This window comes from Sinohyriopsis cumingii, chromosome 11, assembly GCF_028554795.1.
Source record: "Sinohyriopsis cumingii isolate HCF-2022 chromosome 11, ASM2855479v2, whole genome shotgun sequence".
Lineage (NCBI taxonomy): Eukaryota > Metazoa > Mollusca > Bivalvia > Unionida > Unionidae > Sinohyriopsis > Sinohyriopsis cumingii.
The window spans coordinates 113,254,849-113,280,604 of NC_142971.1; the positions used below are offsets into that span (position 1 = coordinate 113,254,849).

Here is a 25,756-nt window from a genome sequence, read left to right on the forward strand (position 1 = left end):
TTTTCATCAAGGTACATTTTAATAATGAAGTTTTATACAGAACATTTTTACATCTGGATACATTTATTGAAAATTATCGTTTTAAGTTTAGGGGTAATCTTTAATATAAATCACATAACTGTTGGCACGTATATACCATATATCTGGCATATATAACATTAGTTGTCAACATCAGTTCAGTGTACTGTCACTTTTTATATAAAGTACATGTAACTTGTGTACCATCTATACCTGCTTATCAGTCCAACTGCAAGCTACACAGACCCAGTGCCAATGCATAATGCGCTAACAGATCTGGGTCTGTGCAGTTTTTAGGAAGTAATCAGTAGAACAAACAACATAGACCCTGATCTATAAGTGCATTAAGCTATGGCAGATCAGGGTCTGTGTTGTTTGCAGTTTGACTTGACTTATAAGCAAGTATATATAGTAGTTTAAAAAATACAGAATAATTAATAAAACATCATTTAACAGACACCTGAACCAAAGCACTTAGCAATAATAATGACATAACACTAGCTAAAATTTATATTACTGAATAAGACAGTCAAGACAAAGCAATGTAATACAAAATAATCTAAAATGCACATCATTCTAAAAATTAAAATTTGTGTTATGATTTCATTAGACAAATTTATCTGTAAATATACTTGTAATAACAGCAAAAAGCATTTATATCTATGAGCACACATTTCCATTAATTGTACATGTCAAGACCTAAGGCAATTACATGTGATTTTAAATCCTGATTTTGCTAGAATCCATAATATTATTTTTTTTAGAAACAGTAGTGCATATTTTAAAGGTAGTGAGGTCACTAACCTTACTTACTTTAACTGTACACATTACAGACATTATCTGAAGAAAGTTGCATGTTCAAAGAGGAGGAAGTACCATATATACTCTCATAAAAGATGGATCTAACTGCAAATAACTTAGGCCCTGATCTGCAATTGCATGATAATGATTGCTCCTAAAAAAACATGCATAGACCCTGATCTGCTGGCACATTAAGGAACTGCACATCTGGGTCTGTGAAGTTTACAGTTGGACCCAATTTCAAATTGAGTCTGGATATAAGTTCTTGTAATTTACTAGTTTCTTCCCTTTCCACATATATCAATCTAATTCTTCGCAAAATCTGCACAGAACACAGCTATGAACATATCTCTTTAATCACTGGGAAAACAAGGAACACATTTTTTTTTTATACTTCAGGCTTCCAACATTAATAAATAATATCACAGACAAACATTAATACCAATATCAAACATGATTATCAATTTGAAGTTAGCTAGTACTGTAACTGAAAATAAAAATAAAAAAGAGATATTAACTTAATATTGAAATCAGTTTTTTTATTAAAAAACCTGCCAAACAAGATATTAACTCTAAACTTGGCACTCAGGGAAGGCTTTAAAAAAATATTACTCAAATATTTCATATGAGAAAAAAACCCTTTCCTGATATGTTTTCTTGGTACAGCCTTTATCAGTTTTTATTTTTATTTTCTTAAGAAACAAGGTGAAAATTAAATGTAAAATAACTGCAAAATCTGGTTAAAAAAAATGAAAAGGCTAAATTATTAGAAAAAAAACGAGAGAAAACGAAATTTTTCATGGACATATGTGTACTTTAAATCAGAACTTTGTTGTATAGGCTGACACTAGAATTTGCCATTGTCAGCAAATGATACCTTGAAAAACACTTGAATGTCTGCTTGAAAATGGAATTTTCATTCCACATTTAGTTCCTATTTAGTGCAGTACAATGGAATGTTTAATTCGGCATCTAGTTCCTATTCAAGTTTAGGCTTTACTTACATAACTCACTAGTCTTTATGTTATACTTGTTTAACAGCATTAGATTTTGGTGATTCCTTCTATTACTATATGATGTCCAAAGATTATGATGAATTCACAGTATCTTATTGGCATACACGTATTTGACATGCTCAACAGCATTACTCCCAATTCAGTCCATAGGAATACGCATCTAGTAATACTACGATACTATTATATTGAAGACAATTATTGTAAATTACTGTTTCAATTAACTTGGTAAATTAAATAAAATTGTATGCTCTTTAAAACTTAGCAATTTACAGCACAAATCTCATGCAAAGGTAGATTTCAATTCCAGATTCATTGGAATATGTGTCATCATGCATCCTGGAGCTCTTTTTTTACCATGTTTCAGTTCCTCGGACTGGTCGACTCTTGAACTTCCAAACATCCTGAAAGAGTTGTTGGTGTAAATGTGTAATCTTACACAGCATCAACAAACTTTATGCATGTTACAACAAAGTTTCCAATGACTTGCATTGTATATTTCTTCCATTACTAAATTAGTTATGTCTATGCATGTATCTCAGTAACCTTGATTCAGATCTGTTGTAATATAACGGTTTACAGATCTTTACTCTTTATTTAACTTCTGGTTTCCATTTAAGATCACCATCAATCCTGATCTGCAGTACATTTCATAGACCTGGGTCCACACTGCACTTGTAAATATAAATACAGTAGTATCACTAAAGAATATTTGTGATATTTATTTATATACTAAAAAACAGGAAAGACTGTGATAATCTTTGACACTGACAGTGAAAGAAAATGGATCATTAAGAGAATGCCACTGAGTATGTATGTGCCATAGACACTATGTATGTGCCACAGACATGATGTATGTGTCACAGACATGATGTATGTGCCATAGACACTATGTATATGTCATATACACTATGTCTGTTCCATAAACACTATTTATCTGCCATAGACACAATGTATGTGCCACAGACACAATGTATGTGCCACAGACACTATGTATGTGCCGTAGACATGATGTATGTGCCATAGACACCATGTATGTGCCACAGACACTATGCATGTGCTATAGACACTATGTATGTACCATAGACATGATATATGTGCCATAGACACAATGGATGTGCCACAGACATTGTGTATATGCACTAAAAAAAAGGCTTTTGCCTATATTTTCATTTTATGATGGGACTCTTCACATTCTGTTGCTGCTATGTTCAAGAACATAATATAAAATTAAAAGAGATAAATTTGATGGCACAAAAAAAATGTTTAGAATTCAGAACAATATATAACCATAATAACATTAAAACTGACTGCAGCTAGTGGTCAGTGGTTATAGTTAAGACATTATTTCATTAGTATGTTTAAACTACACTGATGAGCCATGGTGGCTCAGTGCTAGACTCACTAGACCAGGCCAAATCAGCTGCAATTGTGTGTCAAAGGTTAAGGCATTTTATCCAATTGTCTCGGTACAATATATCCTTTTAAGTGTTGATGTGTCATTGGAAACCAAAAAAATATGAATGACATGTGTAAATAGAAAAATGTGCATGATTACCGAGAATGTGACATCTTCTTTCTTCAATGTTGGGTATCTCCTGCACACAAGATCTGCGATTTCATCAGCTATGATGTCCTGGCTAGTGCCTTTCACATCGATAAAGAAGCAGTCAGCACTGGCATAGTGACAGGATATTGACTGGAATTAAAACATTTGACAGCATAATTATGCTGTCTACAAGTGGCTAGATATCTTGTAAATCATGTTGTCTTCTATAATTATTGTGAATTTTGTGAAGAAACAAAATAAGACAGTCACATACAAAAGACCACTTCATAAAGTTTTAAAGATGGGTGTCTTACAGAGGACTATACAGAGAAAAAGGGCTGTGTATGTATTTTATTCAAACATTGGAATATAAACGAATATTATTTTAAAAATAAGAATAGATAGGAAAATCATAGAAAACAACACGTGTTCATACAATAATGAATGCTGCACCACTTCTCTCATCCACATTGCAGTACAATGAAGCCCCATGATTACCAGATTTGTTATAGCATGAATTCAGATATAACACTGCAATAGTGGGTTTTCATTGAACTTTATATTGTAAAATGCACACTCAAGCAGAAAGCATACATGATTCTTCAGGTCCAATCAGGTGTATAAACAATAGTTCTGTCATATAATGTCCATAGGTTTATTCAAGTCAAAATGGTTAAAAACTTACAATAGTTTTGCTATATAATGCACATTTCTTTCTTCAGATCAAATCAGAGTGAAACAATAGTTCCATCATATAAAGCACATCAGTTTCTTCATGTCAAATCAAGGTAAAACAGTAGTTGTGTTGTAAAATGCATATTTATTTCTTCATGTCAAATCAAGGTAAAACAGTAGTTGTGCTGTACAATGCATATTTATTTCTTCATGTTAAATCAAGGTAAAACAGTAGTTGTGTTGTACAATGCATATTTATTTCTTCATATCAAATCAAGGTAAAACAGTAGTTGTGTTGTACAATGCATATTTATTTCTTCATGTCAAATCAAGGTAAAACAGTAGTTGTGTTGTACAATGATAGTTATTTTCTTCATGTCAAATCAAGGTAAAACATTAGTTGTGTTGTACAATGCATATTTATTTCTTCAGGTCAAATCAAGGTAAAACAGTAGTTGTGTTGTAAAATGCATATTTATTTCTTCATGTCAGATCAAGGTAAAACAACAGTGTTGTATAATGCATATTTATTTCTTCAGGTCAAATCAAGGTAAAACATTAGTTGTGATGTAAAATGCATATTTATTTCTTCATGTCAAATCAAGGTAAAACAGTAGTTGTGTTGTACAATGCATATTTATTTCTTCAGGTCAAATCATGGGTATAAAAAACAAAATGCCAGTTTCTCTTTGACACTCCTATAAGTCAGGGTGTATTTTGCAAAAAAGATCCATCTGCAAGGGTGATGTGTTATCAGTGAGTCAGAGTTTGCACTTTGGAAAAATGAACAAGCCCAATTGGACAGATTGACAGATAATGTCAAAACCAGTTTAAATACACTTATATTATTGAGTGGAATATATCACAAATAAACTGAAAATTTACAATTGTTCTAATTAAATCCAAGAAAATTCAAAATGCTTAACATTTTAAATCAATTTATATGATAAATCCACAAATTCAATTATAGATCACATACTGTATAAAAATGACTCACAATGAACCAATTCACAATAAGTAATACGTTAATTCCACACATCTTACAAATAAATAATGAAAGTTAAGTTCACATTTGTCTAATGTGACACAAAGTATAAGAATTCATTCTCATTAAAGTTATGAATTCTTCAATCATTGTCTAATTATTGTAAATCACCACTGTCTTGTCCTTGCAAATATCATCCAGCTCCATTTCCTAGGCTTCGTTGTCATATAAAGGTGCTTATCTGGAGACTGAGCTTGGGTTCTTAAGTAACACTTTGATTATACAGTGTGAAATTTATTAAAGGCTGCAACTGAACATCTGTCAATTCTGCGGAAAGATCACAGGGAATTCTTATAACCGCCCTGTTACTTGGCACTGAGCAACTATCAATCTCACAGCTCAACCAAAGAAGTGTCATGTTGGAAACAAGCTATGGGTTGAGGTCAAACATTCATAGGAAGATGTAGAACTCTATTTGGAACTGTACTAAATTCATGGATTGATCAAATAAAATTTTTAGGAAAAGTGGTTGACTTATAAGCAATATATACGGTAATGCACATTTCTTTCTTCAGGTCAAATCAGGGGTAAAACAACAGTCCTGGCATAAAATGCATATCTGCTGCTTCTTGTCAAACCAGGGGTAAAATAACAGAAAAGGCATGTCATAAATCACAGATGTTTCTAGACAAGTTCTGTTGTAGAAGTCACACATATGTAGTCAAGTCAAATTTATTCTGATCAAATTAGGATAAAAACATATAATGCACACCATTCCTTAGATCCAATCATAGTAAAAAAATTACATTAGCAACATAAAGCACACATCTCTTAGAGTCAAATAAGGGGTAAAAACTATTTCTATCATCTAATGCACGACACCTATTTCTTCAGATCAAATCAGGGGTATAAACAATATAAAAGGTCAATAATGCATACCTGTTCTTCATGTTAAATCAGTGGGTAACAATGACATGTTCTGTCATAAATTGAGCACCTGTTTCTTGAAGGCAAATCTGAATTATCAACAACACTCTTTAAACATAATGCACATCCTGACTTAGATAATATCTTAAGGTTCTTCATCGTTTCATCCTAGCTATTGAAAGTAATTCCACCATTTAGAATAATAAGCTGTTCATATTTATTAGAATTTTTTTATTATTGGTTCATAACACACATTTTCTGATTGTGCTGTTGTTCTTAATTAATATTAGTGATTGATATAATAAACACAACAATTAATTTAACTAATTGTATCTGAAAGTCGCTTTTCTTCTGTTTTTATTTTATTTTTAAAACATCATAGAAATTCCTATAAAAAAATTGTCTAATAATTTAAGCATATATTCCAAGTCTGGTCAAAATATTATATCCACAGTGCTATCAAGTGTAATCATACCTTCCTGAAGCCTTCAGTCTTATTCATTCCTGATCCATGGATTAGCAGTGGATGGAAGAAGACGGTGTCCCCAGCCTCCATCTCCAGATGTACACGGGGCTGGTCAGGGCTGTAGTCTCGGACACCATGGTACATCTTGTTCACGCCACCCTGGAGATTTACAACATACAATTTTAATTTAAAACTTGGACACAAAGAACTATTCCTGTATCTTGTTATTACTCTTATTTGATATGGATAGTTGAAGCTACTTTGACTAATGCAATTTTGTGATATTAACTGCACTTAAATTTAGCAGCATCTTTGCAAGCCGAGTAAACTGCTTCCTAACACATTACTCCATGGCATATGAATTTAACCAAAACAGTCTTGTAAGTGCCCTCTCACAAATGAAAGTGTTACTGTCAGTGGCAAGTGAAATCTACTGACCAATGAGAGAGCTTGTTACACTTGTTTCAATATGATAAATTTAATATGCTTACATGCCGTAACTTGAAACTTGAAAGAAAAATCTTGTGTTAACAGTTTACATTGGAAAAACTGCCATGTGACATCTGCTGTCTATGGAGATTGCAATTATCTCTATCGTTTGTCAAGGAAAATGGATTGGATCATTTTCTTTCAGAAAGAGAAGCGAATGATACTGTTTTGAGCTGTATGATTTGAGAGTTGATCATACAAGGCCAAGTTCATTGTCTGATTGAAATCAGATCAGATATATCAACTCCAGAGTGGTAACTCATATTTAAATTATTGTTTTGAGTAAGAGGTGCTACTATTTTCGTGGATCACTGTTAACTGCATCTTTATATTTTTAGTCTGTAGCAACTGCAAAATCCCTGAAAACTGGTACTTCACCAAAAATAATGAATTCACAGTAAACTGTACTCTGATGAGTTTACCACCCTCCCTGCCTCGACACCCCAACCCACCCCAATGCACAATGCTTTTATATTTTCTTGTGTAAACAATTCACATCTCAATACACATTTTCCTACCATAAACAGCCGAGACATTTTTCAGTATGAATTTATTAAAAAAACTTTCTACAGTATATTGAACTGTTATATTTCAAGCTTTTGATTCATTTTCAAAGCAGGGGTCCTGAGTGGCCGAGTGGTCTAAAGTGCTCTCCATTATGGATTACTGCCATCTCACCTGTCTGCGTGGGTTCGAGTCTCGGATTCGGCCAATGTGGGTTATGTGAGAAAGCTTGCTAGTAGCTTCTCATGGGTTGGTGGTTCTTTTCAGGGTTTTCCCGGGTTCTTCCTCCACCATTAATACTGGCCACCATGTATAGCCTATTGTGTGCAGAAAAATGGCGTTAAACACTACAACAACAACATTTTCAAAGCACATTTGTCTCTTATTTAAGTATACAGATAATCTATCCAATGGTTTATGAAATATACTGGTATGCAAATTTAAATTTCTTTTAACCAAAACCTTAAGTTAACTATTGATGCTAATGTTAACATTGTTGCCTAAAAAGTGACTGCTGTCTTGATTTTCCAGTAAAGTGGGCCTGACAGAAATGTTCTGCCAATAACTTTAACACATAAATCAATTATAATTAAAAACTTTTAACAAATAAACAGTTTGTGAATATGTCAATCAATCCCAGCTTATAAAATATCAAATAAACTGAAATTTACTTTTCTTTGATTCAGATTACATGTTGTATTAATTTGTCTATACTGAAGACTGATGCAACATAAAGTATGAAATCTGCAAAGTAGTACTGTATAATTTTAGACTATTTCAAGTGAAATCCACTCAATAAATTGAATATATTGTGCACTTTGAGTATTTTTTCCTAATCCCCATTCATTTTGCATTATTGGTACAGTTCAGTACTTTTCCACACTGAGTGAAGGCAAAGTCTTGCTGCAACCAAACTTTTGCATGTACCACTGCTAGCTGTGTGAAGTATGCCTAATTTTGTTAAAAATACCCACCCACATCTGCCTTTCTTTCTCTGTGTCCCAGGTGCCAAACAAGAGGTTACAAGTTCAAAACTTGCGACAGCATTCTAAATTTTTTAATATCTATTTTTTGTATTTTTATGTTCAAACTTTCTTGTAAACTTGCTCATCCAACCCAATTTTTAAAAAATTTTGCTTTAATTTTTTACATTCCTGTCCTAGGATGGGCAATTAGGCTAGTTTTGTTAACAGAAAGCATGACATCTGGAGACAATGATGGCAAAGTAACCAAAATCACAGCATTTTAATTTTAGAAGAAATGTTAAGTCTGAAGTCAGTATAGGTAGTACAGCAGCCTTTGAAAGTAACAAAGAGTTATTAACATGGTCACAAACTTGGATTCGATTTCTCTGGCAAATGAAATCACAAAAAAATCACTAGCACTGCTGGTTGAAAGGGCAGAAACCTATTTTATACAATCTGATGATATATGTACTAAAAAGCATATCTGCTACACAAAAGCAAAAGGTTATGTTCAGATAATGGTAACACAAGATTATTACAGAAATTAGAATGCTTCATTGACTAAATAATAATAATCAACAACTAGTATTCTGTCATCTTAAAACTACTCCCAGCAATACAATATTACTCCCTCTTAACTTTACCACAGTTATTTGACACCAAAAGGAAAAGAAGCAGTCACTGAATTAATACACTGAGAATTCATTGTGGGTAGAGTTATTTCAATTCATTCAAATGATGATAAAATTTAATGTTTATGTTATTGCATCTTGTGTTATATATCAATAACAAATGAATAAAAGATATTGTTATTTTGTCTTTATTTGGTTAAAAGTATATAACAAAGAGGTTTGTGAATTTGTCGATTCATTCTGCTGGCTGGGCAACTCACAAGCTTGTCAGACACCTTCAACAATGATTTGTCAGTGCAAATTTAAAAAACTGTAAACAAAAACAACCATAATGAACAATTTAATTGTAAATTAATTGTGAGTTTGACATCAAAAGATTGATATTAAAGTACAGTAAAATTTATGTGTTCTTCATTTGAGAGCTTTAGTATTTAAACCTTCGTGAGTGAAGGGAATATTCTTTTTATCATGTATTGGGGCAACCCCCCACTCTTTAAATTATTAAACAGAACAGACCTCGAGAGTTTTGTGCCTCTAGTTTTGAAAAAGCCTGCTTGTACATACATGCACTTACCTCCCATTGGGGATAATCATGCTGAAGTAATTCCCCTTTATGAGTACCAGGAAGTACCACAAGACAACCATTCTCTCGATTGACCTTCTGCATAGCTGTCCAGGAGCACACTATTTTCTCGGCTGGTCTGAATGGAAAATAGTGCAAATCTTGGTGCATGGGGTGCCGTGATGTTTTCTTACCTAGTATGTAAAGAAGAGAACAATATTATTTATGCATTATTTCCATGGAATAAACAATTTTCTCCCCCATAAAACACACTATGATGCACCATTCTTTAACAAGATTTTCATCATCTTTGACACAACTTAAATATGGTTGAAGCAATGACAGCCACTCCTGTTATAGGTCAAGTAAATGACTTCAAGTGACACAAATATCATATTATTCACTAGTACAGGGTGAGACAAAAATATTCCATCATATTATTCACTAGTACAGGATGAGACAAAAATATTCCATCATATTATTCACTAGTACAGGGTGAGACAAAAATATTCAAATCAATAGTTTCTTATATTACCTTCAAACACTTATTACGCAATTTCTTAACATTACTGATGTTACTGTAGGCTTAATAATGACGTCTATGTATCACTATCACTATATATTATTGATGATAAAGTCCATGTACCACTATATCTAAGTGATGATAAAGTCCATGTATCACTATATATTATTGATGATAAAGTCCATGTATCACTATATATTATTGATGATAAAGTCCATGTACCACTATATCTAAGTGATGATAAAGTCCATGTATCACTATATATTATTGATGATAAAGTCCATGTATCACTATATATTATTGATGATAAAGTCCATGTACCACTATATCTAAGTGATGATAAAGTCCATGTATCACTATATATTATTGATGATAAAGTCCATGTACCACTATATCTAAGTGATGATAAAGTCCATGTATCACTATATATTATTGATGATAAAGTCCATGTACCACTATATCTAAGTGATGATAAAGTCCATGTATCACTGTATATTATTGATGATAAAGTCCATGTATCACTATATATTATTGATGATAAAGTCCATGTACCACTATATCTAAGTGATGATAAAGTCCATGTATCACTATATATTATTGATGATAAAGTCCATGTACCACTATATATTACTGATGATGTCACTTTAAGCATAACAAAGAAGTTTATCACATAGTCTGTACAATTTACACATGATGTGTGCAGTTTAATATTTTTAATATTACAAAATGTTAACATGTAACTTTATGTGATTGTAATTGGTCCAAATGAACCTAAGAAATTCTTGCACAGTATACTCTTAACTGACTGGCTGCAATTGCGGTAAAATATTCTTTACTCCACCTAATGGAATTTTTTCTTTTTACTAATACATCTACTATGAACATTTTGGAGGCCATATTTTGAATCGATTACCCAAATGGAATTGTGGAAAAAATGGTCACCTGTTTCTGAATATGGCAAATTTACCTCACAGGGGCTCGTTATGCCATGTATTGCCTATCATGTGGAAAAAAAAGGTGTTAAATCCCAAACAAGAACAAGAACAAATAAAATTAAGGGTATTGATCAATTGATAGTGGGCATGGGTGGGTGGTTGGGTAGTAATCCTGTAACATGAAGCCCATTCAAAGAGTGGTTTAAATGTTAACTTCTAGAAGAAAATAAACTCACCTCTGTTCATAGAAGAATGTAACTGACAGAATGTTAGGCCTATCAACCACAGCATTTTTATGCAGTAAAATAGGTCAAACAATCCAATGTTTCTTATGTGATATAATTCTGACTGTCTCCTATTCTAAATTAATACAATTATCCAGTCACAAATACATTACAGTAAATAGGGAATTTCTTCATCCAGTAACCATCTTTTCACATGAAAATCAAACAACTTCCAGTAATGAAACTGATATATCTTATGCGTAAACACTGTTGCATTGATCATCTAACCTAAATGAATCGAACTACATGACATCCCAAGGAACCTCCATATTCATTTTGGTTGAAAAATTATGTTGTCTGAGTCAAATGTTCTATTTAATCAGGACAACTGCACTCTGAATTATGATGTGTAAAAGAAAATATGCTTTTAAATGTTAGTGGTTATAAAACTGCACAAAAAGAAATCAACAATTGTTTGGACTATTTTTTTATGTGCAAAAATGAAAGGTGTAGCATCTGAATAAGAATGAACCAAATTATTTCTTCTTCTTTCTCTCTGTTTTCATTAAAATAAAATCTATGGATAAACAGAAACCCAAATGGGTAATGATTTAATATTAAATTTATGAAAGTTGTTATAAGGCCATTACAATGGTACTGTTGACCCAATGGCAGCTGAAACTTTGCTCCAGGCAGTTCTTGGCAGAATTTAAGCTATCAGTTGCCCTTGATCTGTAACAGGAACAGAGGAAAAACTATCAGTTGCCCTTGGTCTGTAATGGGAACAGGGTACAAAGCTATCAATTGCCTTCGGTATGTAATAGGAACAGGGTACAAAGCTATCAGTTGCCCTTGGTCTGTAATAGGAACAGGGTACAAAGCTATCAGTTGCCCTTGGTCTGTAATCAGAACAGGGTACAAAGCTATCAGTTGCCCTTGGTCTGTAATAGGAACAGGGTACAAAGGCACAAACTGGCCACAGAGTGGCACTGAACTAACATGGTACTATACAGTCTGTCTCCACCAACTGGATTTCTTTGCCAAGCATGGGTCTATGTAAAGATGTGGGGATGGAATATGCAGTATTAGATCATCATATTAAGCAGTCACTCAATAACATTAGAAAGCTAGAACTCAGTATCAACTGTGAACAGATAGCATGAAGATAAACTGAGGTGGAACAATCACCTTCTCTGTGCCTTTTTCCACATTTATTCTTGAGAACCCTGGCTTTTAACTTTGCAATGCTCTTCAAGACTGTTTCAGCCAAGCAGTCTTGGATCAAGCTGGGTGCATCATGTCACTATGTGTGTGTGTGATCTGGATTTTTAAGGTAGCTTTAACAATTTTTCAGTCATATCGCTACAATGACTGCAATGTGACAGTTTATAGTGATGTCTAGCACTGGTGCATCATGCCGCAGACATGCAGCATCATGTCCCACCCAGTCACATTATCCTGACACCAGGCCTACCACTCCTAGCACTAACGTCTTAATACTGAGTGCCAAGTGAGGCAGCTGCTAGTATCATTTTTATGAGTCTTGATATGACTCGGCTGGGGTATGACCCTGTGACCTCCCACATCCGAAGCGGACACTCTAACCACTAGGCCACCAGAGTGGTCGGCACTATGCATAGACTGAGCATTAAGAGTGCTAGGGCACAACATAAAGGATGTTGATCAATGTAAGCTAGGGCACAGCATACAAGATGTGATGGAACTGGACCACTTTATCCTTCATAACTTAAATTCCTTATGATGGTAATGTGTCTTATAGGATATATGCTACACAAAATGGGTCCGTATGGCACCTTGCAAGATGGCATCTGAGGTGTTTACTGATGAGGACTTCGCCATTCCAATGGCTGCTACGTGCATGTAATGTTCTCCAAGTCAAACACTTGACCCAAAGGCTGTAACATTTTTTTTTAGTTGAACATAGGTTGGTCTTTGTAGATTAGCCTGTCAACAAATGCTGGAAATTCTGGACCAAGCTGTTGACAGAGAAGGAGGAGGAGAATGGAAGATTTTCTTGATGGACACTCTGAAGCAGAGTCTTCTCTTGTCAGTGAGTTTTAGCAAAGATAACGGTGCATGTGAGCAAACTTAGCTGTGTCTAAGTGAATATGGCAATGCTGATGCCTACTGTGCAATCTGAGATGAAACTGGAGAAGACTGTTTAAAAGAGCAGCCCACCATGATATATTGAACTGCTTCATGGTTGATGAAACATGTGGAGTGGGTCTGATGGCCATCTGTGCTGCCACCAACGAACCCATTAGATTCTGGGTTTACCTCTGTGAAGCTAAATCTCTGAGGTAAAAATTTGAGAAGGTTGACTCTGCATGCCAGTCAACAGTTAATATTATATCCCTGATCAAAATGTCATGTTTGAGTGCAAGGCTCACAGAATTAGCTCAAATTGCACAAGTGGTAATCTTCATGAGGCAACACTCTGATCTTGTGAGATCTTAGAGTATGCTGAATGTAAAACCCATTTCAGCCATGAAGCAATGGCTGCTTGAGGGGTGATGTCCTGTTTCCTGGCTTTCAACTGGAAGGAAGAGGCATTTGTGTGTGACATGACTTGTCTCAATGCATTTCAAGTAGTGCTTGAGTGCACAAATGGTATCTTGCATGGCTGCTGTTATCATCTTGTCTATGGAAGAGATTAAGCAAATGACAATTCTTTGATTACCAATGGACAGTAACCTATTTTTGGCTACAAAACCTGTTTGCATCCCTTCATACTGGTGGGGGCCTAGTACTTCATAATGCCTTTGCGAGTTCAGCAGCAAGTTGGAGGGGTAATTCCAGAGCTGCCTGCCTCTGAACTTATTCAATTCTTTCCCCAAAAAGTAATGGTGACCCAAATAGAGTTGTCCATAAAGCTAAGGTTTGATGAGGTTTGAGTGACATGGATCACAGACATGCATCCCACTGTATTGGGTCAAAGTTAGCCAAACCATCAGGGCATTGGCATAGTACAGTGAACTACTCAGTTAAGGACCCTAGAAATTCCTGGCCAATGCCTGCCAAGCGTGGCTACTGTTGGATTTTTCTGCAAGTCGGAAGATTGCCAAAGAGGCCAAATCTAACAAATGAGGACATTGTGACGATGTTCTGAACTAGCTTGGATGATGTGGCATGGAACACATTTCTGTCTACTTTATAATACAATAGAGCCAATATGTAAATGGCTGCTAAATTCTTGTCAAGGACTAGGAGATCTGAACTGAAGGCATTCGAGTGAGTATTATACCAGCAAGAAGAGAATGTCACTGGAAGGTTCCAAAGGCCTGGATGGACAGAGAGATTTTCCATCAAAATCGCCAGTATAATAATGGTAAGTTGCCAACATGTGGCTAGATGGATGGATCAGTCACCAATATCCCCATATAATCTATATGGCTGGACCATTTGCTGCAAGAGCTGGATAACTGGTGAGGGCTAGAAGACCAGTAATGAATGGTGTGGCGGTAATATGAATTGGATTCAATTGATATGGTATGAACCCCATGCACCCTTAATTACAGGGCAAAGGGTCCTGCAGGGCATTTATGTCCACTGGGGCTGCCTAAAATTGGGGGCATACTCCCCCAATGAGTCAGAAAAATGTGTGGGAGCAAGCAATGAAGAAAGGGAAAAATTTGCCCTGATTTCATGAGTTCAGTCATCATCTCCTGTACCAGAAAACATATCTGTTCGAAAGATAACTTAACTGTTTCCACACTCTCCTCCTCCCCTGCTGATGTGACTATGGCCGATGAATGCACCCAAAGAACTTTCGGGCGAGGGGGAGAGGCCAAGCATCCCCAACAAGACTTAAATTGGAGGTTGATTGGGATGAATGCTGAGGATATCAATGCTTTCCTTCCTTGATTTAGTCCGTCATTCCTTCCCTTAGCTGCCTTTTAGATCACAAAAGGCCCAAATTTCTTCCAACCACATGTTACATATGCTACATGGCATCAACAATGTACCTATTGTACATACAATACAACAGTCATGGTTATCTTCCCATGCCTTAAACTTTTTGCACTTTAAGCACTGGATGGCATTCCCACTAAAATGACAAGAAAGAAAAATAATCCATAGATTAGTAAAGCAGTAAATTACAAACTCACTAAATCACCCTCATTACTAACCAAAAGGTGTTGTGTTAGAAGTCATCAGCTATGCTATGAACTGATGCATAATGCCTAGTTAACTATTCTATCCAAATAACACCAAAAAAGAAGAAACCTAGCATAAATTAGCAATACAGCATATTAAAACTCATTAGTATTATCTTTGATATGAACGCAGTAAGAAAAAATAGTCAAAGTCACGCTAAGTCATTATGACCTTCCATGAGATCAATGATAGCATAGTATAACATAGTCTTAAGGGTGACAAAATCACTCAGATTTGGCAGAAACTGTAAAAAATTAATGAATATGACATGCAGCAGAATGAAAAGTCCACTTAACAGATCCAAAAGGAATATTGGATGGATCAATTAGAACACAAAAATGGCTTCAATTAAACTGAAAGATGTTAAAGCTAAAAACCAGCTACACCCGGCAGTGGCAAGGGGAGGTAATGGGGAAGGGTTATTGCCCTTTGTGAATATGAGATAGAATGGAAAAGATGATTTTTGTCTTTAAATAGGGCTGGATTAATTGGGCAGCAGGCTAATATTTCTAACATAATGTGATTGCAAAACACATTTGAGAGAGAAGCATTTTATCCTGAGAAGGCTGGATTTGCAATGTAGTAGTAGTAGTTCTCCAAAGGTATTATGATTGGGTAATATATGTGAAGAAAAAATTTGTTAATGAAATATAGATGCTTCACCACACTGCTGAAAAATGGATATAAATGCAAAACCTAACTCTGTGCGTGTGTGTGTGATTTGGATTTTAATGTAGCTTTAAAAAAAACTCAGTCATATTGCTACAATGTCTACAGTGTGGCAGTTTACAGTGATGACTAGCACTGGGGCATCATGCCAAAGACATGTACAATCTTTTTCCCTCAGTCAAATTATCCTTACACCTGGCCAACCAGTTCTAACATTAACCTCTGAATGCTGAGCACCAAGTGAGGCAGCTGCTGGTACAGTTGTTATAAGTCTTTGATACAACTCATCCGAGGTTCAAAGTACACAAACTCCCAAATCAGAGGTGGAAGCTCTAACCACTTAAGCCACTGGAGCAGTACAAAACCTAAGTTTGTAGTGACAGATGGACCAAAAGGCAAGGGTAACACTATGTGATACTACTACTGTAGGGATTTTATTGGGATTTACATAAATACAAGGAGGCAGTAAATAAATATATCTTGCATGTTAAGAGTAAAGCAACAAAGATATAAAGAAAAAACTTTCTGATACCTGGATCAGGGGGTTTGTTAATCAACATGGTATGACATGCAATGATGTTCTTTCCACAGAATGCCTCAACATAGTCAAGAATCTGAAATACACATCTGATACAACTATTAAGACTCAAACAAATTCCTTAAATGATAAATGTACCTGATGTAAAGTAATGACTACCAAGAATCAATTCATAGCCTCATCTAAAGAAGGATTTAATTGTTTGGTTCTCTTGCTATGAATATATTCTGAATAGTAAACAATTATTAATTCTCAGAACAGCCTGAAGGCTCTGCTATGTCTAATTAACTGTATGGTATGATTAAAAAATGTTTCCACAAAAAAGGGTGATACCGACAGGGAGAGGAGAAGCTGGTCAGCTAATATATTTATGGATGGAACATTTTTGTAATTGTTGAGGTGTGGCATTTTCTTTTTCTTTTGTAGCACTTAGTGCTGTCCAGAGAAAGCAGTGAGCAACTTTTCATGCTTAAGTGATCAATGATAAATTTTTCAAACTTATCTGCATACATACCCAGAAGGAACAGGTTACTAATATCATGAATTTCTTTCCATACATATCTACTAAGCATATATTTATATCTGACACAAGTAAATCCAGGGGTCACACCAGGTGAAGTGGGCAATTAAATTGACGAAAAAATGAAAACTTCACCTTTTTTATATATAAGGAAAGCAAAATGACTTAACCCTGTGATTATCTAGATATTGACTGGGTGACAGATGCTTATAGCTTTTGAGATGCTCCTCTGACCCACCCAAGTAGTTACAGTAGTGTATCCCAAGGATGGGTTGATTATAAATGAGGTGGACTCTAACAAAGCCTTTGGAAGGTGTGAAGACAAAAAAGATAAAAATAGATAATATAAAATGTAAAGTTATGCCATGATAGCCTGCATGTGTTCTAACATGACAGTCATAAAAGTTCCAAACCTTCTATGAATTATTAACTGATAAAATTTGAGTGTAATAATATTATGATGATGATGATTTAAATAAATGTTTGCTGGTTTTTTATATTCATCCATCTCTTGTCTAGCCATCAGTGTATATATATATATATATATATATATATATATATATATATATATATATATATATATATATATACATATATATATATATATATATATATATATATATATATATATATATATATATATATATATATATATATATATATATACTTTCAAGTATGAATACACTGCATATGAATATGACACATTCATACACTAACAAAACTAAAATATATATGCAACACAGAGTATTTTCTAATTAAAGATAAAACATTGCTTAAAAACAATGTTAAAATTTGTATCTATTTGTTAAGAGATGTAAAGGACAAATTTAAAATAATAGAACAGAAACACACACACACACACACACACACACACACAAAGTGTTTCTTCCACTGCTACCACTTTTTGTTCAGCTCTCACTTCTCCCTATTCCCTATCTTGTCCGTATAGAGTAGCCACTTTTGACAAAAACTTGATTCTAGTTTCACCCTTGAAATCTTACCTGCCTCACAATTATAGTTATTGTTGAATCAGATCATGTCATTTTAATCCCTCATGAACCAAACTATAAGAAACTGTCTTAAATGTTTCTGAATGCAAGCCAGGTTGACATCACATGGATGCATAAAATAAACATGCCATCATAGAAACCCAATTAGCGTGTACAAAACTACACATGAAACAATGTAATTCTGCACCAGTCTGTGATTTATATATTCTTAGCCAACTAAAACTGCTGTACCAAACTTTCTGTTTGTCCCACCAACATTGATATGAGACAGTAATAAGGTATTGCACCCATGTGTCAGTTTTAAGTTTTTCACATTGGCCAAACTGGTGTTCCTTCTTCTATGGATTTATGGTACATTTAAATTAAAATGGCTGCAATACCATCAGATATTATTACACTCCAGACCTTAATTTAGAGCAATGAGAAGTGGTATCTTTCTCCACATCAGAGTTCAGTAATTTTTAAGACAGTGTGCTGACGACTCCCAGCACTCTAGGAGTATTTTTTTTTTTTTTTTGGGTGGGGTTACCATTTAAGCCATAACTAAAACTGAAATAGTCAATAAGAATCTCAAACCCTTACATCAATCCTGAGTGGGCATAAAGCAAAGTTTGTCATATAAACACATCTTCCTACTATGTCAGCATATACAAAGTTGATCAGAACATATATGGAACTCATTAGCTGAAACTTTGGTATATTTGACCTTTGATCCCCTTCCAAGAACCCAAACAGCAGGAAACAAAGATTATGCTCCACTAACAGATGGTTACCACAAGGATAACTTAGCTGCAAAGATTTTGTGAATTTCCATCTAGTAGTTTAGAAGATGTGGTGATGGACAGTCAGAGAGAGACAGGGTACCACCATGTTCCCAACATTTTTATTTACCAAAGTACATGTAATTAGCTTTAAAGACTGAGGTATAATTAGATGCTAGAAGTTGTAATGAGGCTATCAAGTGATACTGTAGATCATACTATTTTCAAGTTATTCAATTTTTACAAGTGCATTAAATTGGACATATCTACAGACATAAAATTTACCAATAAACAGATAGCAATATCTTACTAGGCATCTTAATGCATGTTTGCAAAATATCCGCCTCACTAAATTAGCCGACAGCAATGCTCACTAACATTATGTGATTATATTTTTGGAGAAAAAGGTAAAAGGAGGAGCACTGGGTCATTAGTGAGGTAATTACTGTATCTACAAGCTGGTGCAGTGTATGTAGAGTTTTTAGCCACAAAATAATCGGTGATAACTGAGAGTGGTCAATATGGCATTACACTTACCTCAGGTAGTGCACAATAATCAAACAGTTCATCATCCCTCTGAAAGTCCTGGATCTTTGTAATAGCCTGTTGACCTGGCACAAACTCGGACTTTGCAATCGCCACATCCCTCATTACAGTAAGCCCTGGAACTTTCACCCCTCCCTGGCAAATCTGCTCAAATCTCATCCTTAAGAAGAGATGTGTAAATTGACAACTCATCATGAAATAAATTATTGTATTTATCCATGTATGATGCACACCAAACTGTGAACATAATGAACATAGCAGATCATTCGTTGTATGTATTATTAATGCTATACTGAAATAGCAAAGCTCTAGTTGTTTGCTTAGCTTTAAACTGCATTTTAACACAAATATGGCTATATCATGCTATGGAAATGTGAGCTAAGTGCTTATCCTGCTGCTTACATGGTATTCCTTGCTGCTTACATGGTATTCCCTGCTGCTTACATGGTATTCCTTGCTGCATGGTATTCCCTAATCAGGGAGTCAGACCCATGATTATATGTCAGATGAACTAGATTATTTACAATGGATATTAATGAAATAATGAGAAAAAAAATACGTATGCACAAGAACTTTTACAGTTTTATCATTGGTAAATTCATTCTCATTCGGATGATATAAAATCAGTCCAAGATTCACTCTTCTCAATTGATCAATGATAGAATGCATCATTTGACATGGCTGTCTTGTCTTGTTATAAATTGCTGTCATTTACAACAAATAATACTTCCTTTTTGTTTAGTTTATTTATTATTATTTATTATGTTACAGTATGAATCTGATGAGATTTGTGTATAACAGTTGCTAACTCTTATCATTATATTTGTTATTTTATACAACAACGTATATAATAACTTCCAACAGAAAAAGCAGTGAGCTCATTAGGCATGCTTGCAATACTACGGCAGTATGTATATATACACATCTGCTCTCTCTTATGTGATAACTGGGTTGAGTTCAATAGACCTAACAGCTCTAATATGGTAATAACTGGGTGAGTTAAACAGACATAACAGCTTTAATATGGTAATGCACTGTAACTGGGTTGAGTTGAACAGCTGTAACAGCTCTAATATGGCATTAAATGGGCTGAGTTGAACAGACAAAGTTTTAATATGGCAACAACTGTGATGAGTTGAATACAGCTAACAGCTTTAATATGGAAATAACTGGGTTTAGTTGAATAGACCTAACAGCTCTAATATGGCAATAACTGGGTTGAGCTGAATAGATCTAACAGCTCTAATATGGTAATAACTGGGTTGAGTTGAATAGACCTAACAGCTCTAATATGGCAATAACTGGGTTGACATGAATAGACCTAACAGCTCTAATATGGCAATAACTGGGTTGAGTTGAATAGATCTAACAGCTCTAATATGGCAATAACTGGGTTGAATTGAATAGACCTAACAGCTTTAATATGGCAATAACTGGGTTGAATTGAATAGACCTAATAACTCTAATATGGCAATAAATGGGCTGAGTTGAATGGACCTAACAGGTCTAATATGGCAATTACTGGGCAGAGTTAAACAGACCTAACTATTCTAATATGGCAATAACTGGGTTGAGTTGAACAGACCTAACAGCTCTGATAAGGCAATAACTGGGTTGAGTTGAACAGACCTAACAGCTCTGATAAGGCAATAACTGGGTTGAGTTGAACAGACCTAACAGCTCTGATAAGGCAATAACTGGGTTGAGTTGAACAGACCTAACAGCTCTGATAAGGCAATAATTGGGTTAAGCTGAATAGACCTAACAGCTCTAATAGGGCAATATCTGGATGAGTTCAACAGACCTAAAAGCACTGTATGAAATTTTTTTAGAAATTAAAGGCTAATTTATTTTAAGAAACAATGAGCAGCAGTACATTTGAGGTTTAAAGACTGAAACTGTATTAATATATTCATAAAAATAATGGGTTTCTCTTAACTCTCAACTAAATCAGCATGTACAGATATATACAGTGTATGTTTGTGGGGGGGGATTCTTTATTCTCCAAAACTCATCTGAACTTAGTCTATGGAACAACTGGCTTTACAAGCAAGAAAAATATTAATTCAGTTATATTTAAACTTGGAGCTCTATCTGTCTTTTAATCTTTTAAACTATTCAACACTTTGGTCACTCCCATTTTAAGCCATGGGGCAGAATTATGGGAATATGAATATTCAAACCAAATTGAAAATCACCATAATTTGTGGTTAAAAGAGATGAAAATGTTATATTGTGTCATTTAAGCAATGTTGGTAACTTGTTACAAGAACTGGTTTCAGAACTGTAAGAAAGCTCATCATTACAGACATTTTAAATCTCAGCTAAATGTCGAATATTACCTAAATAATGGTATCCATTAAAATACAGACAATCATTGTCTTAAATGTTCTACCCATAATTTAATAAAAGTGGAAGGCACAATACAATACCAGAACATAAATGTATATGTACCCAATGTTATGCTTTACAAATACAAGATCAATATTGTACTGACATGGTCTGTTGATTATATCTGCAATGAAGATCAAAACATCTCCCATCATTCTGTCAATTTGATCCAACATTAGAAAATTTTTTATTCCCTTGTGCAGATTAAGAAAGTAAATATTATTGGAAATTTATCATACTTTTTTATCATGCTTTTCAAAACTGAAAACATGTTCTAGAAACGTGATCAATCTGATATATTCCATTTGTTGTTTTAATATTAATGTGTTGTGTTTCCATAAAATAACCACTTTCTCTCCATCCCTCTCTAAAAATAAGAAACATTAGGGGCATTATTATGTAATTTAGCACTGAATGCACAGATACTTACTGAGCCACTCTTATGTTATATAATTAATAATATGAATCATATATGAATCAAGGAATCATTACCTGTATTTCTCCAATTTTTCCTTTGGAACGAGGTTGCGTATAACAAGGTACCCATTCTCCTCATAGAACTGCCTCTGATCTTTAGTTAGTTTAAAATTATCCAATGTGTATTTGTATGTAGGCCTGTGAATGTAGGTCCCCGCTGTTGACTCACTTGTCTTTGAGAAAGTTAGGGACAATAATTTCATCTGTTTTTAAATTATGGTGAAAAAAATCATGCAAAGGGCTAATTTAAATAAAGCACTACCTAAATGGAGTTTTATTGATTACTATTTACCCAATAAACAGACACGTACCTGTGTAATAAAAATTGATCCCAATCAAATATCTGAGAGAAAAGTCAATCAAACATGAAATACAAGTTGCAATGACCATCTTTGATATCTATGACATCAAACATACTTCAACATATTCACACAAAGTGCATAATCCTACCAGTATTAATGATGGGGAAAATGACTTAAAATTATAGCTTCATCAAAGTTGTAGCTGCTGTAAATGCAGTTCACAATGACCTACCCTTGATGATATCGTACCAAGGGTAATGAATCCACAAGCAAAGTCACTGACCATATGCCCAAGGTAAAGGAAGTCAAGGTAATGAAAATCACTGAAGTGTGAAATATATATTTATCACCATGTATACCTTCCGAAAGTCATTGCCCTTTGCCTTATGAAGGTCGTTGCCCCTTGCCTTATGAAAATCATCTCCTTATCACACTGCAATAAGTTTGGTAGATATATGACCTTCATAAGGGTAAGGGGCATATATGGGGATAAATATTAATAATTTAATAGTCTTTCTTTAGTAGTGTTTATTATTCCAAAGTGTGACTCAGACTCATTGACAACAAGTCATCCCTTACATATGCATTTGCTTTTGCAAAGTACACTTCTCTCCCTAAATTACTTGTTGTTGTTGTAGGGTTTCACACCATTTTTCAGCACACAACAGGCTATACATTGCAGCCGGTATTAATGGTGGAGGAAGACCCCTGGCAAGAATCACTGACCCACAAGAAGCTACTGGCAAGCTTTCTCACATACCCACATTGGCTGAATCCGAGACTCGAACAGGTGCATACAGAGGTGAGATGGCAGTGATCCGTAATGGAGAGCGCTTTAGACCACTCGGCCACTTGGGTCTTCCCTCCCAAATTACTTGAGACCCTCTTATAATCTTATAATGCAGCATCAGGTGTGGACCCCAACTATTTTCTCAAAATTACCACAAGAATTGGCTCATTTGTTTAATGCGAAGAAAATCATTAAAAAAATTGGTAAATGAAACCTTGATATGTCACTTGCTTTATCATCAAAAATGAGAGTCAATGCCTGTGAAATTTTTTAATCAAATTTGCAATGTTTAATAAGAAATCACTTATTTTTTTTAGATTTTCGTGGAGAAAATATTTTCTCAAAACAAAGTAAATAATATATAATGAAATAATTATTATTAATTAATTATTATTATTTATTATTCTTATTATTATTATTTAGCATATTTTGTTATCTCATTACAGTTTTATTTTTTACAAATATTTTGTATCATTTTATCTCGAATATCCGACATATCTCTCACTCTCTCAAAATTCTGCCATGACAGCTGGACTTAACTGTAGCTTCATCCTAAGCACTGGTCAGTTCCTAGTGGAGTTTAATAAGTCAAACCCCCAAATCTGTGTTGATACTGACTGACAATGTGTGGGTCTTATGTGACCTGTTCATTAAAATGTGCAATTTGGCTGCCTGAAAATCCTTCCGGAACAAACCTGTGTACACTTTGGACACATACTGGTAAATGGTAACAACCATACTGAGCGTGAAATTCAAAATGGCCACAGGACAGAGGGTTGTGCTATTCCATGTGGATTTACAAGTCACCAAACATGGGATTTGCTCCGGAAATATAATGTACATGCCATCAAAAGAACTCTTTAGACGACAGTAGCTCCACAGCTGCAAGAAATACTGGTAAATGTATAAAATGTACACCATTATGTGTAGTCAAAAGTGTCTGGAGACTTTTACATGTTTTAATGAATAGGTGATATCAGCCCCTAAATTGAAATCAATATCATCACGTGATTGTTTGGCCTATTCCTAGTGATATAATCCTCATAAGAAGGTTTCCAGGCGATATTCTTGCCTTGGGGCGATGCGGCTTTCCATGCATGTGTCAGCAATTTAAAACAAGGTCATTAATAGATGTATACTTATGTGTTCTGTTCTGATATGGATTAATACTATAAAAAAGTAAGTGTTCTGAAGGATTTAATGCAATGGGTCAAAAGGAGAGAGATTTTACTTACCATCTGCATACCACGGTCAGTCAAAATAAATGTATTAATTACCAGCCTCAATGTGGTAAAAGCTACAAACTTATCCCATATCATGTAATGAAACAAAAAAGTATCATTAAAGTCAAAAAGAATAATTGGTTAAAACAATATTCCTGAAGTAAATATAGTCATATTTTGAAGAAAGTTGAGCTTATGATGAAGTTATTAAGCTAATATAAGATAAAATATATTTGTATGCTTACACTAAATACACTTTGTCTACCATGACAGATATGAAAAAGCAAAATATTGCGATTCTGAATAAGTGCAGGATGGATGGTGAGTGACGAATAGATGCATAGATTGGATCCACATTATTGATTAAAGGATACAACTGATGAAAACTTTGGTGACACATGATTCAAAACAATTCTCAATCTTTCTGCCATCTTTCCAGCTTACCAAATACGCACAGATCACGAGTATCTGCGAACTTTAAACCTTTTTATCGTTTACACTCTACTTTTTGACCCAAACAATTTATAACATTGCGTTGAGAATTGAACGTATCCGACTGAGATGGCTCATACTAAAAGAGACATACACGACCACACATACACTCAAATCCACACTCACTGAAATGTTCCGAAACTCCGAAAATTTCGTTTCTTTAATAATAATAATAATAATAAAATACTACTACTACTACTACTACTAATAATAATAATAATAATAATAATAACAACATACAAGCATTTCTTGTATACATCAAGGTGTAGAGAGGTGCATAAGTGATGTGAAATCATGGATGACATGTAACAAGCTGCAGATGAATGATGATAAAACTGAGGCCATTCTGATCACAACACAAAAACTTTCTCATTCACATCCTTTACCTCAAATAATAAATATCAGCAACACCAACATTAAATTCACACAATCAGTACGAAACCTAGGTGTTACTCTGGACAGTACTCTCACATTGCACCAACATGTCATGAACATATGCAAATCTTGAGCTGAGACGCATCAGCTCAATTCGCAAATATCTTTCAGGTGATGCCACTAAAACACTTGTGTGTTCATTAGTACTTTCAAGA

General features: G+C 34.4%; 1 protein-coding gene across 1 annotated transcript; it reads right to left on the bottom strand.

Annotated features, from left to right (window-relative positions):
- On the bottom strand, positions 1 to 25,215 carry LOC149789439 (phytanoyl-CoA dioxygenase, peroxisomal-like). Its single transcript, XM_089975533.1, has 8 exons — positions 25,049 to 25,215; positions 22,375 to 22,532; positions 19,483 to 19,651; positions 16,649 to 16,730; positions 9,599 to 9,780; positions 6,444 to 6,593; positions 3,391 to 3,531; positions 1 to 2,236 (listed from the first exon to the last, which is right to left on the bottom strand). The coding sequence occupies exons 1-8, from the start codon at positions 25,103 to 25,105 to the stop codon at positions 2,186 to 2,188; spliced, it is 990 nt and encodes a 329-aa protein (XP_089831659.1). The 5' UTR covers positions 25,106 to 25,215; the 3' UTR covers positions 1 to 2,185.
- Positions 25,216 to 25,756: the final 541 nt, after the last annotated feature.

What these genes read in the sequence shown, in the direction of transcription:
- LOC149789439 (XM_089975533.1), bottom strand. Translation starts at nt 25,105, where the DNA reads ATGGCAGAAAGATTGAGAATTGTTTTGAATCATGTGTCACCAAAGTTT. An exon ending in TAACAAACCCCCTGATCCAG is followed by an intron (nt 9,781 to 16,648) that starts GTATCAGAAAGT and finishes TTTACATACTAG; the next exon opens with GTAAGAAAACATCACGGCAC. An exon ending in AAGAAGATGTCACATTCTCG is followed by an intron (nt 2,237 to 3,390) that starts GTAATCATGCAC and finishes CAACTCTTTCAG; the next exon opens with GATGTTTGGAAGTTCAAGAG.